Consider the following 14368-nt stretch of genomic DNA (forward strand, 5'->3'; position numbering starts at 1 on the left):
AGACTTGAGGATTTTGTTGTGTGGCCTTGGTCAGTGATTGGGCATGGTAGACTTGGTTAGGAGGGAGAGAGGCATTGGCATAACTTGTGAAAATCGTGCTCAGGTAAAGTCGCTCTCAGACAGTACCCACTTCTCTAATTCTCCCTTTTCCTCTCAGGCTGCTGAGTGCAAATAAAAGCATCTCTGTGAAGGATTCTGAAGACAGCGTGGACAGCTCTGAAGAAAAAGAGTATTGCGCAGACAGTAAGAGAGAGGTAGGTATTCCTGGCATGTTATACCAGTGGTTCCCAAACCTTTTAGCCTGTGAAAATAGACAATCTACAAGCTCACAACGTGGCACGTAGTGAAACAGTGCCGGCCGTCAAACCGTGGGCATACAATGCAAAATGCAGGACAGATGTTCTCAGATTGTATGGTACTGTCATTGATTTAGAAGTCAAATAAGCACGCACATCTTTGCAAAGATTCTTCGGGTGCTGAGAAAAAATACGTACAGAGCAAGAAAGGAGGCCCTCACACCGTCTTAAGCTCCCCGTAGGTAAGTTTTATTGCCAATAAAATGTACTTACGGGGAGCTTGAGACGGTGTGCGGGCCTCCTCCTTTCTTGCACTGCCATTGATTTAACATGAGTGTAGAGCAGGGGTTTTCAAAGTGAGTGACGGGGCACCCTAGGGTGCCGTGACGGCAGTCCAGGGGTGCCGCGAGATAATTTGATAATATAATATAATAATATTTGGAATTTATTTGGACACTTAAACAAATATTTAGTATCATTTTAAACTTGAAGTACAAAGTTATTTTCAGTCAGTTCTAACCAAAATGGCTATTATCTCAATGTTTTCCTCGCAACATAATTGCTAAAATGTGCTATAAATATGAGGTGCTGGGAGTGAAAATGAAAAATGTTGTCACTGTCAGGCAAAAACCTTGTATCTCCTAGGTTCAAATGTGTATGTTTTCTGGTAAAATAAAAGCCCTACTTCACAGCCCTAAAGCACAGAACGCCTCGCGATGCAAGGCGTTGTGTGCTTGTAGATCGGCTATTTTCACTATTTTAAATCATTTTTAAAATATTAACCTAGAAAGAGAAGGTTTTGGACATACAAGGTTTCCACCCGACAACGACGATATAATGTACGGGTGCCTCGAATGAAAAAAATATTCATGGGGTGCCCCGAGACAAAAAAGTTTGGGAACCCCTGGTGTAGAGAATAGATTGATCATGCAGTGATAATGAGGTTTGTTCTCTGTCTCATTAACTGATGATGCAGTGATAACGATGTTTGTTCTCTGGCGTCCCTCTGCTGATTATTACCTGATCATGCAGTGATACTGAGCTTTGTTCTGTGTCTGATCAGCTGCAGGAGAAGCAGCAGCAGTTGGAGGAGCAGCTCAACCATGAGATGCAGGCCAAACATGACCTGGAGCTGAAGAACAAGTATGGCTGAGTGTTGTTGACCGCTTTTTCCACTGTTCCACTTCTGAAACACTTCTGAAGCTTGAATAATCATTATTAAGAGTTATTTTGATAGAATTGAATCAATGCGTATCATGTGAATGATGTTAAATTGTCTCTGATTTTCTCTTTGTCCACAGAAATGTCACCAGCCGTTTAGAGAAGTTGGTCAAAGAATTAGATGAAGAGGTACAGTAAAGGATTGATGGATGGATAATGAACAATTCATTAGTCACTACATTAAGTTGTGTATCCTACCATTGCTTGATAATTGTTCTTAAGTTGGACTTAACCACTTATGTACAATTTATAATGTGTTGTACTCTGCTGTTGTGTAGTGAAAAATAGCCCATATTGAGATGCACAAAATAGTGAAGCCAGGTTGCAAGTGGTTAACTTGAGCCATCTCTGTGTGCCCAGATGAGCAGCAGGCAGCGTGTGGAGTCTTCTATGAGGCAGATGGAGAGAGAAAGGGCTCTGCTGCAGCACCAGAATGCAGAGAACCTACGCAAGGTGGAAACTGAGACGGACAGGAAACGCACTCTGGAGAATGAATGTGAGGAACTCATCATTGTTGCGGTCTCCCATAGAGTTATAAGAAGAATAGAGAGGCTTGTAGGCTTGTAGATCTGGTATTCTGCTAAATATGTTTAGTGAGGGGAAAAATGAGGGGGCCTATAGACCCCTGGTGGACTCCTACTGCAGTAAGTATATACACTAGTTATAGGATTTAAGTGGGTAAATTAACATTCAGGAGTTTAGTAGGCTATGTAAGGGGTTTGATTTCGACTGTGGCCACTAGTACCATGGGCTCAAGAAAGGCATGCATGTAATGGCATCTACAGTATAATAAGAAACCAACTGTTATTCCTTATCATTCCCCAATCAGTGAACAACCTAAGGGACCAGCTAGAGGAACTAAAGAGGAGGAACCAGAACTCCCAGATATCGAATGAGAAGAACATACACCTGCAGAGACAGGTGAGGAGCATATTGTGCATGTGATTTACCACAGTAGCATTCCTGAGTATTTGTTTCATAATACAGCAGACAATTGAAAGCCTGAGAAAGTTATACAATTTTTAGTTTTGGAAGATTTGTTTAAAATGAAAAATAATAATGTCTATAACGTTTTGGACATTTCATGGAAGACCATTCAGTTGTACCCTATTATTTGATATGTTTATAATAAACTACTGGCTGGTAGTTACCGTACAGATAGTTGGGGGTCTAAAACTGTATCTGGGATAATTGAATCACGGGTGTAACATCAATTGTTCAACAACTGTAAATTGAACGAGGTTCCTGGTAGTCGTTTCCTGTATCATGTGGATCTTGGGATCCACATGGGTATGGCGTGGCAACAGTATGTGGATCTTGGACTGAGTTTACCAGCCTAGTGACGTCAGTCATCTATGACATTATGACTCCAAATTTGGGCAAGGTTTTAGCCTGATCTGAGTGGGGACTGCCCATACCGGTAAGTCCTAAATCTCATTAGTCCTAATTTGGTTAGGGTTAGGTTTTAGTGTTAGGTTTAGGCATAGTTTTACTGAGGTTTGGGTTAGGTTTAGGCATAGTTTTACTGAGGTTAGGTTTAGGTTTAGGCATAGTATTTTCACCAGGTTAACATTCACCAGATTCAACTAATGCGACGTAGGAACAATGAAATGTCGGACCAATGCCATGGCACCGATCTGAGCGTCATTGACCTCCATTATATAGCATTAATTTAAGTCATAATGGAACATGCACAAACCCCGAAACCCAGAGATGTTGAAATGTAAATTGGACGTTGTGCTACACTGCATATGATTACAGTATGTGATTGAACAGTCGGGTAGAAGTCATGTAATTTCATCAAGCAAGAAATGTTTGTTTTGTTCTTATCTCCAGCTGGAGGAGGCCAGTGCTCTGCTCCAGGCCGAGCAGGAATGTGCAGGGCGACTCAGAAAGAGTCAGTCCGAGGCTCAGAGGCAGGCCCAGGGCCTGGAGGTCGGCCTCAGGGAACAGCAGGACAAATGCAGCCAACTGGAGAACGCCAAGATGGAGCTGGAGAAGCAGCTCAGGGGCCTGCAGGCAGAGCTGGAGGCTGAGAGAAGTGACCGCAACCTGGGGACAGAGACCATCACTGACCTGCAGGGTGAGACATCGCAGAGCGTAGTAGGGCATTCACCAAATATTCGAATATTCGAATATCAAAGTCACTATTCGACGTTGTTCACCGAAGTCGAATATTCGCTTATTTTTATTTTTTTATTGTTTTCTCTTTAAAAAAGATATAGTTTATAAAGCTTGGCTAGATAGGAAGTCATAAGAATGAGTTGTCAATGCATAGATAAAAGAAGAAGAAGCGCTACGTGGGTCCGTGAATGATGAAAACGCTGTGCACAGGTGCTCTTCGGAGAGGGTATATGAATATTAGGACAAAAACTTTAGTTCCATTCCGTAGTGACAAAAAAATGCTCAACGCGAGGCGTTGTGAGCATGTAGATCGGCTATTTTCACAATGTTCGCCTCTTGCTTACTTAATATTTGACAGTGAGGTCGAATAATTCGAATACTAAAAATCACTATTCGTGAATGCCCTAGATCGTAGTGTTGAGTTATTTAGTCTATCAAAACTGTGACCGAAAAGTTTCGTCTACACCTTTTTTCACTGACGAAAACAGAATAAAACCAAAATGAAAATTATGCTACGATGACTAAAACTATGACTACATTTTCTGTCAAAATCAACACTAGCAGACAGTTTGCACAGGGAGCAGAGATGGCATCCAGGTGCCCTTAAGTCGAACCACTCCAAGGAGAATTGTGATAAGCCTTTTAGACTTGATGGACCTTGATAAGCCTTTTAGACTTGATGGACCTTTAGCCATTAGTAAAATAGAGCTAGATCTTTATGGTAAGATGGATTAGTAATGTGTGGTGAGGTCTGTGTGCTCTGCACAGGCAAGGACTTCAAAGGGAATGCAAAATCGCAGCTTATTAAGTAAAGAAAAAGTAGCTAGCTGTTAAGATAAGATTTAAAGTGGTGCATGTTAATAACAATGGCATGCTCAGCAGAAATGTTACATGACTGAAATACCTTACCACCATGGTTGAAAAAACAACAACATGTTTAATGGTATATACGGTTCCATGCTAGTCCAGCATTTAACTTGGCCGTTTTAAGAGCGAAAAAGACCAGAGAATTTTTAAATACACCAATTATTGCATCCAGTAGCCGTTGGTTTCCATTCCTCGTTATACTGTAGTTAATGAAAACTGCTTTGGACGTGAAAAACGGGACTTAATGGGCCAGCTGTGGCAAAGCTGCTGGAGTATACATGTGCGCTCTGTAGCAGGGGGGAAAAAGGAATTACACAAAAATTGGACCTCAGAGCTGGACCCAGCTTCAGATGTAGATTGTTGTTCTGGATGAGGACTGGGGAAAGAGCTGATCATTGATGGAAACATCTGTTCAAAGGGCTTAGACTGGCCCTGACTAAAGCCAGAGGTTTATAAAAGCCAAACCTAGACCAGAGCCAGTACCTCTTGTGAGACCCTTTGTTCAAGAACTTGAGAATATTTGGTCCTTGCAAAGTAGGCCTTTCATTAAGAAGGGGAATATAACAAGGCCTTTCACCAAGAGGGTACATATTCTAACAAGGCATTTCCCTAAGAGGTTTGTGTCAAAATTCTCCATTTGGGTGGAGTTGGTGCGAGGGAAAATAAATATGTGAGTTGGTCACATTAGACATTAGAAGGCAACATTTGTGCAGGAAATTATGTCTCAACTACTGTTTGATGATCGCCTGCATTTTGAATCGCAAAACTCTTATTTATCCATTTCGAAAAGGTTGCGTCAAACAAAATATTTATTAACCTGCAAGATCATAATTGATTAATTAATGTAAATAACATCACAGTGAGCATACGGGCACCTCCCAGCAACATCAACACCACATCTTAAGAAGGTCTCTGCAGTCTGTTTCATGCCTTTAAGCCATTTGTTCTCGCTCACTCTTCCCTGTTCACTCAACCCTATCTCTCTTCTTCTACAGGACGCATCTCAGGTCTGGAAGAGGAGGTGAAGGATGTGAAGACGTCTCTCTCCAAGGCCCAGGCTGAGAAGAAGCAGCTACAAAAGAAACTCACTGACCTTGACCGGGTAACATTGTTTTAATGGAATTCAATTCAAGCCAAAAGCCATTGTTTAAGCACACACGCAAGTTAATTATCGACTCTCCACCCAGGTTTAACATACTTCATCCTGCAGTATGATTCCATATTCTAAATGAGTTTATGAGGTTAGCTTGAAAAATAAAATAAAAATAAAATGACATAAATAATGCAGCAACTGCGCTACAATTTTAGTGTGCTAACATTCCACGAAGCTAAAGAATACAATTTACATTAACCTGAATTCAGTGTCATTGATGCTATTGGCAGGTAAATGTTTGAGCAATGCACTGTCCACCTGTCAGACACAGAGCAAAGAGAGAGACACATGGTAGCATCCTGTAGTGAGCAGCGAGGACCGATAAATCAAGTTAAGGGGCTTTCAGACAGAGCGCGGTTGCCGCGTCCTAGTCATTCATTTTCAATGGGAAGGCGGGCGTTTATTTTGGCCGTGCAGAGAGGTTTACGGGCGGCGAGGCGAGGGGGCGCGGTCCCGTGAAATCCCTGTGCGTGTGCTCGTTCGTGCATGCGTACGCGGGCGGCGAGAGCTGGATTGTGGTCATCTTTGTGAAATACCGCGCTGCGTTTACTCGCTGAGCGAGTGTGTTTGTGTCTCACCGCGGCGCGGTCCCCGCTGATCCTAGCGGGAGCCCCCGCGGTGACTGCGTACCGTCTAGAAGGCGCTTTGAGCTTGAAAAAGGGTGAGCTGATCCTTTAAAGATACTACTTCCAATAACATTCTACTAACCTAGATACTACACTATACCCTATTAAGACATCAGTCATTCATATTCCTGTCCAGTTCCACAGACAGACGCTCCTCTCAGAAGATTAATTTTAACATAATGATTATGATTTTACAGTATTATTGACTATTAAGGAAATTTACCTTTGCATTCTACCACACAATAACTTCCAAATAGCACAAGTGAGATACAAATCATGCCATAGTGCATATTTAATCTGCCATATTCACATGGTTCTTAAATCCCAAACCATCCAGTGAGCTTGTCGGTCCTGTTGCTTCCACAGGAGAAGAGCAACCAGGAGATTGACCTGACGTTCAAGCTGAAGACCCTCCAGCAGAGTCTGGAGCAGGAGGAGGCAGAACACCGGGCCACCAAAGCCAAGCTAGCTGATGACAGCAAGATCTACCAGTCCATTGAGGAGGCCAAGTCTGGAGCCTTGAAAGGTGATTAAAGCCATTTAGACCTGAACACAAATCTGTGTAACTGTGTAGATTTGAACCATTTGAACCATTATTTTATGCTTTAACAATAAAAAAATAGCAGATCTACAAGCTCTTGTAGATCTGCTATTTTTGAAAAATCGTGGAACATTCTTTGAATATTTTTGACCCGATTCTATAAATGTCTTCTAAACCCTTCTTCTAAATCAGTGGTTCTCAAACCTTTTTATGTCAAGGACCCCCAAAATTACATGTATTTAGCCACGGACCCCCATCTCAAAATATGTTGTTCCAGAAGCAAATATTTGAGTTTTTTTTAAAAGTATATATTCAAAGATTTGCAAAAAGAAATATGACAATTTTTCAAAAATAGCAGAACTACAAGCTTGCAGCGTGGCACTTGTTGCAGCGCTGTGAGCTTGTACATCTGCTATTTTTCAATAGTGAAAGCATTAAATAATTCTTGGCCTAAATGCTATATGAGGGAGGGGGAAGAGATGCAAGATTAAAATGAACAGCACAGGCCAGTGCTGAGTCTTGGTGAACAACAGGCGGACAGAAGTTACCCACTTGAACAAATCGATTCATTAATCGCCTAATCTTTCTGCTTCTTTATCTTGTGTGTGTTCCAGAGGTGGAGCGCAGCCTTCAGGAGGAGCGCAACTCCAAGCTGCAGGTGGAGAGCGAGCTGCTACAGCTGCAGAAAGACCACTCCATGCTGGACTGTGATTACAAGCAGTCCCAGAAAAAGCTGGACAAGCTGAAGGCAGACAAGGACAAGCTTTCTGAGGAGGTGGGTGTGTGTGCTGCTCAGTGACAGACATTTTTGCTTTTAGCTTTCACCTGTGGTGTTGTGGTGTGGTGTGGAGTGACCAGCCCTCTCGGTTAAGGGACTTTCTTGCCCTGAATTTATATTTTTCAGGCAATGTATTCCAGGCTGTGTAGTGCTTCTTAGGTTACATTCTTAATTCTTGACCACAGGAATTAAGAATGTAATTTAGACGGCGTGTTATTTAGACCACTGGTTCCCAAACAGTGGGTCGAGACCAATTTGTGGGTCACAGACCAATATCTATGGCTCACGACTCAAGTAAAAATCCTATATTCTTTTTCTACATTTAAATATATTTAGTGGTTCGCAACACAATGTCAGCCACCGATGTGGTATTAACACGTATTGTTACATGTTACAGTACACACTCACACACACGACTAAAAGTATTCGCCTTTTTCTGGTTTGCGTGTACACTCGTCCCAGGTGACCAACCTGGGCCTGCGTCTGGAGCAGGAGATTCAGAAGCGGAGTCTGAGTCAGAACGACCTGAAGATGCAGAGTCAGCAGGTGTCAGTGCTGCGCTCCTCTGAGAAGCAGCTGAAGCAAGAACTCAACCACCTGCTGGACATGAAGCAGACCCTGGAGAAACAGAACCAGGACCTACGCAGGTCTCGCTCGCACGCCCACGCACGCACGCACACGCACACGCACACACACACACACACACACACACACACACACACACACACACACACACACACACAATTGCTCTCGCACGCACTCATACATCCACACAGGACCTGCCTCACAGTGTTTCATTCTCTAGTTTTAACCTGCTTGAAATACTAGTCCAGATATGAACAAGTGGGATCGTTCCAAATTATGTCCTTCAGGTAGGCCCACTATTATTAAAGGGAGGTGAATCCCTAGGCTGGTTTGTAGTTTGTTATCCATTTCAGGTTTAAAAACCTCTTCTGCCTCCTCTAAATGACAGTTGTTTTGTCCTATCTGCAGGGAGAGACTGGAGGCTGACGGACACTTGAAGGAACTAAAGGACCAATTGGAGGCAGAGCAATATTTCACGGTAACTTTGTCTTATACTGTTGGCCGTCCAGGTACTTACTGTACAAAGAAACATGTTAGTGGTAGCTCTTGTGCAGACCATTCCAACGCCCAGTAGCCCTGACAAACGGCTAATACTTATCACCTTTGCCTTTAGTTTCAACTATGAAACAAACCAAAATGCTTTGGCCGATTTATACTTGCTTGCACACTTTAACGCACACCGAAAATAGCAAATCTATAAGTTCAGGCTTGAGGAGCAGAGGCTGTGCAGTGCCTCCTACTACAGTAGGTCTGAAATAATAGCTAGGGCCAGGGCCATGCTGTGCCATAAAAAAAAGAAAACTAGAAAATCCATTACCCAAATTAATGTCTGATGACTGTTGTTTTCCTAGACCCTGTACAAGACACAGATTCGGGAGCTGAAGGAGGAATGTGATGAGAAGAATAAACTGTACAAAGATGCACTGCAAAGACTGGAGGAATTCCAGGAGGAAAGGTATTGTATCAGAGCAAAACGTTAATGGAGGCAGTGACATTAACTGTCACCATTGCTGGTCTAGAACCCCAGGGGTCTTCAACGTTTTCAGGCTAAGGACCCCTTAGTTGAGAGAGAGATGAAGCAGGGACCCCCACAATCTGTTCATAGATTCCATATAGTTTCATTGTTTGACAGCATGATCATCAGTGTATTTTGGATTCATGTTGATGCGTATTTTCACTGTCGCCAACCTTTTTTGGCGCTCGCCGACAAAACCCCAATCTGACTCAAGATCAGGCTTTGCTCGCCTCACTTCAGCCAGGCCTTGTTCAGACTGGCAGCCCAAATCCAGTCAAATCTGTTTCCATGTGATTTTGTGCTGTTCAGACTTGATAAAACCTGATTCCAATCTTGATGGGCCAAACATCTAATTTTGGGGTGCCAGAGAGAACAGAGAACATGACCTCAATTTTGGATACACCTTCAAATGGGAAAGAACTTTTGCTTATAGTGAAATCATTTCACATGCATGATTATCTTTGAGAAAATATGCTGGCAGTCGAGTTAAATTAAGCGAATAATTAGATAAAGTATCAAAGCAGCTAGCAGTTTTCAACTATGGACGTTACCCGAATATTGTTGAAATGCAAATTACCTGAATACTTTAGTAATGCAAATTATTTGAATAATTTTCAAATGTAAAACACCTTAATTCCTTAAGTAAAGTAGCTATACACACAGATGTTGAGATTTCACACACTGATATCTGCCCTATGCAGAGGAACCCATATTAGCATAATGCCAATTTCCATATGGAAAGCATAGAATAATGAGATACATGGCAACTGGTTAGTTACGCTACAGAAACAAAAGGAGCAATGAAGGGATCTACAGTATAACATAACACTAAAATATTCTCAATTGTTTGACCTTTAACAATAAACCAAGATTATCTTGATTGGCATTTTTAGCCTGTTGTAAAGTGCCATTATAACCATCTTAAGAGGATTCTAAGTGGATTAGTGCTGTAGGAGTTTAGATGGATACGCAGCTTTCCCAGATGGACGACGACCCACGGACACTATTTATTCAACTACACACTGCTAGCTGGCACCAGAGTTCCTCTCCCTTCCTTCCCTTGGAGAAATGATTTAAAGCCGCGCCCTCTGGACGTGGTCCTTCAAATAAGATTTATTGTCTGCAAAGCCATTTCCAAATGGTCTCTACAGCTCTGTGGATATTTGTACTGTGAAGGAGAGAAACCCTAATAAAGAAGACCCAGGTTTCTATCTCATAGTTACAGACCCCTACGTTTTTAGCCCATACTAACGGACCCCCAGGTTTTTTCCTACACAGTATACTGTACTATCACAGACCCCGAGGTTGTTATCCCATTATAAGAGATGCCTAGATAGATAGATACCTTTATTATGCCATGGGGGGAAATCAGTTGCCCAGAGGCAGCACAGCAGTTTAAGGTTACAAGTTACAAAGAAATAAAAAGGAAAAAAAAATCAAGGATCAACATCCAAGTCTGTATTGATTGAAGACCCGGGTTGTTATCCCACACTCACAGTGTTGACGTGTCCTCCTCCCACAGGGACTCCCTGGCCTCTCAGCTGGAGGTCAGCCTGACCAAGGCGGACTCTGAGCAGCTGGCTCGCTCCATCGCCGAGGAGCAGTACTCCGACCTGGAGAAGGAGAAGATCATGAAGGAGCTGGAGATCAAAGACATGATGGCCCGACACAAGCAGGACCTCTGCGACAAGGAGGCCACGATCAGCTCAGTGAGTCTGGGAGGGTGGAAGGGAGGAGGTTTGGGGAGAAGCTACTGTAGATTGTTGGGGAAATGAAGGGGGTGATTCAGGATGGGGACCATGAGGAGACAAGCTAAAGCAAAGAAAAGGCACATTTTCACTTTGGCAGAGGTTTGGCTTGTGTAGTTACCTTGCAAATACTGGTGAGATTTTCCTCATTAGTTATTAGTTTCTTTGTTGATATAAAGTAGTGCTGTACTAAATTAATCGCAATTAATCACATATTTATATATTATAGCCATTTGACCTTTGGACACTGTTTCTCAACATTATTATCTCAACTATTATTTGGGGAGGTCTCCAGATGATTAGCTTAATGTGCAATATTGATTTCTCACTCAACAGTGAACAAACCAACATACATATACAGGGTATCTGCACATTTATAAAGTGACACTTTAATTATTTTATTAATATCTCTAATTGTCTCACAAGTAATTAACTAAAATGGTCAAACATTGGCTACACTATTGGCTATTTTGGTTACAAGGTCCGTCCCTGTTGATATCAAATATAATTAAAGCATAAAGGTGGACACAACAGTAATCAGATTAAGTAAATTTAGCAGATCCTTATACCCATCAGCTGCAGTCTGTTTAATGCAATGTCATTAAATGGGTTTTTTAATTGATTTTGAATAAAAGATTAACATACTTTCGCATAAAGCCAGCATATTTGTCCACTCCCAAGTTAATAGGGCCATGAAAGACTTGAAAGATATCCCTCTAAGTTACGTTGTGAACTGATAAAAGCTGGTGAGTTATTTGCGATTAATCACGCAAATAACTAGCTAAATCATGCGATTAAAATATTTAAGCGTTGAACAGCACTAATATAAAGTTGATTACCATATTCAAAATATTCACCCCATTGACTTAAATTGCACGGTGAAACAGGTCACAGTATTTTAGCAAACAGACACACACACGCAAAGTCGCTTACAAAGTGGATTCTGACAGTGTATAACATTACAATACCCCATATTTCTGTTTGAATATCAGAATCTTCATCCTAATTCAAATAGTAGAATCAACTGGAAGTTTACTCCAGCGAGAGGAAACTAATTTGTGTTCCCTGCTGCCCCCTGTAGCTGGAGGAGTCCAACCGCACCCTGACACTGGATGTGTCCCACCTAGCCAGTGAGAAAGAAGACATCAACAACCAGCTAAAGGAACTGCAGCAACGTAAGGGTTGGAGTTCCACTGTACTCATGTGGAGAGTGCAGTTTAATGTGGCGGCGTGGTGCTCTCTCAGGGTTCAATGACATGGTGAAAATGGACCAAGACAACAATTAACCACACATGTATTTTTCAACTAAACTGAAATATGTACTGAAATATGTCTGCATAAGTAAGTGAGTGAGTGAGGCCCAAAGTACAAAAAAATAAATAAACCACAGGGGTGTCCTATTAGCTAGCAGACTCTGATTCAGAATTACAAAGATATTTGACTTTTTAGCTATTGGTATTTCCATTTTTATTTATTGTTACATGCTGTATATGTACTTACGATGTGGGACTGTGACAAAATGTTAGTTTATATAATGCCCATATATTATGCTCTTCTTATGACTTTGAAATATTTGCAGAAAGTGCTTTTAGTATTCTGGCCAGAGACTGCAGATGGAAAATGGCCAACCTTGCTTGGCTCTGGCACATTTATTTATTTATTTGAATTAATGATGATTAATGTGCACCGTCCTACCTAGAAAGGACACTAGGGGAGAGAAGTTCCAGCCCGGGCCATAACACACGCAACAGCATGAAATGTGAAACTTGTGTTTTTCAGTTAAGTTAGATTATGTTGAAAAGTTTGGAAATGCCATGGAAATTTGTTCATAACCTTTTTCCCTTCCCAACCAAAACAACCATTTGACCATAGCTAACAACCTATTGGTCTAATATTGGACTATATATCATGTCATAGTTGTGAAAAGGTCAAAATGTTTGGGAGCCCGATATTAATGTGTATGTGATTGACAACTTTCTCTTGACTATGCAGATCTCCAGAAAGCCAAGGAGGATGAGAAGCTTCAGCAGTCCATCAAGCTCTCCTTTGAGAAGCAGTTGCAGAATGAGAGAACTCTAAAGATCCAGGTGTGTGGATGTGAATGTATGGATACACAATCAAATCCTGGGTGTTCATTTAACTCTGAGAGTGTACACCATGTAACCAAATGGAGAGTCCATTTTGTTGCATTATTTGTATACTTGCAAGTGGTTAAATTATCATTGAGGATTGTGTACTACTGTAATTTTGAGCATGTCAGTATAGGCAAACATTTTGGAAAATATCAGATCTGCAAGCTGTGAGCTTTGCCGCATGACACCGTTGTACAACAAAATATATACGATCGTCAGAGAACCGGGGTTATAAAAGTATCCTTAGGGCTTAAGTAGTTAAAAGAACATAACAGTGGTCTGGCATGTTCAGCCCATTACAGTAACTGCGACTCACTGTATACTTGACTTTACTGCCAGCTATTTTTCAAAGCATACCGTACTGTCATTTTTCTTATTTTAGAGGAAGCCACTGGTTTCCGTTTATTTCAGTATGGTATAAAATCTACTTGCAATGACTTGGAAATTGCTTGAGATACAGCTAATTCAATTTCATTGTGCTGCTTCTGTCAGTCATATGATGCTTTTTAATTCATTTTATAGCTCAAATTGATTTGGAACGTCTAGGCGAAAATAGTCCCTAGAGAAAAGATTGATTTGCCGGGCAGTGAGGTTTAACAAACACTCAATCAATTATTCAGGTATGTTTGGCAATGTTATAATGACAACAACATGTCTACATAAACATTGACATGCTGTATTGACAGCAGTATGGGGCTTTTTAAAGGAGAATTCTGTGCTTAATCGGATCATATTGGGTCCAATTGCATAAGCCCCACCGCTCCCGTTTTGAACTGTGGTTGGGTCAGCCAAAATGGACAATATTGCGCTGGACCTGTTTTTTTCAACAAAAATGGTGAGAAAGCGATTTAAAACGGAATTCTCTTTTTTAAGTAGCACTGTATCGTAATCGCATGGCACTGCAATCACATGATACTTTTCCTATAATTGTAGACCACATTTATTTTGTAGTCATATTGCAAGGAGTTTTTAAAATTATCATTGTGTCATGTTGATTGTTGAACAGATTCTTCTGGTCAAGTCATCAAACCATTCAAACTGGCATCCGTGTTGTCAGCATGATATTACAGAAACATTTTTCAAAAGGTTTAAAAATAATTCTAAACTTTCCTTAAATTGTGAAATTGAAGGAAGTTGAAGGAACACAGGCGCGTGTATTTATGTTCACTGAATATATTCTGTAGCAGTGGATAAAAACACATTAAGACCTGGAACGTATCCGTGTCACTCTAGATTTTAACCATTTTAACCATTATTTTATGCTTCAGCTATTAAACAATAG

The 14368-nt window shown here is 41.3% G+C and overlaps 1 protein-coding gene across 1 annotated transcript in view; it reads left to right on the forward strand.

Annotated features, from left to right (window-relative positions):
- LOC308301246 (rho-associated protein kinase 2-like) overlaps window positions 1–14368 on the forward strand; it is a 48569-nt gene that overhangs the window by 24901 nt on the left and 9300 nt on the right. The window contains exons 10-24 of the mRNA XM_080745160.1: window positions 158–254; window positions 1360–1439; window positions 1598–1646; window positions 1878–2013; window positions 2347–2438; window positions 3354–3600; window positions 5504–5610; window positions 6654–6813; window positions 7443–7603; window positions 8069–8253; window positions 8600–8669; window positions 9043–9146; window positions 10729–10915; window positions 12036–12129; window positions 12947–13041. Of these exons, the coding sequence (XP_080601286.1) occupies window positions 158–254; window positions 1360–1439; window positions 1598–1646; window positions 1878–2013; window positions 2347–2438; window positions 3354–3600; window positions 5504–5610; window positions 6654–6813; window positions 7443–7603; window positions 8069–8253; window positions 8600–8669; window positions 9043–9146; window positions 10729–10915; window positions 12036–12129; window positions 12947–13041 (1864 nt within the window). The remainder of the gene's footprint in view (window positions 1–157; window positions 255–1359; window positions 1440–1597; window positions 1647–1877; window positions 2014–2346; window positions 2439–3353; window positions 3601–5503; window positions 5611–6653; window positions 6814–7442; window positions 7604–8068; window positions 8254–8599; window positions 8670–9042; window positions 9147–10728; window positions 10916–12035; window positions 12130–12946; window positions 13042–14368) is intronic.

This window comes from Nannobrachium achirus (assembly GCF_963921795.1).
Source record: "Nannobrachium achirus genome assembly, chromosome: 16".
In the NCBI taxonomy this organism is placed as follows: domain Eukaryota; kingdom Metazoa; phylum Chordata; class Actinopteri; order Myctophiformes; family Myctophidae; genus Nannobrachium; species Nannobrachium achirus.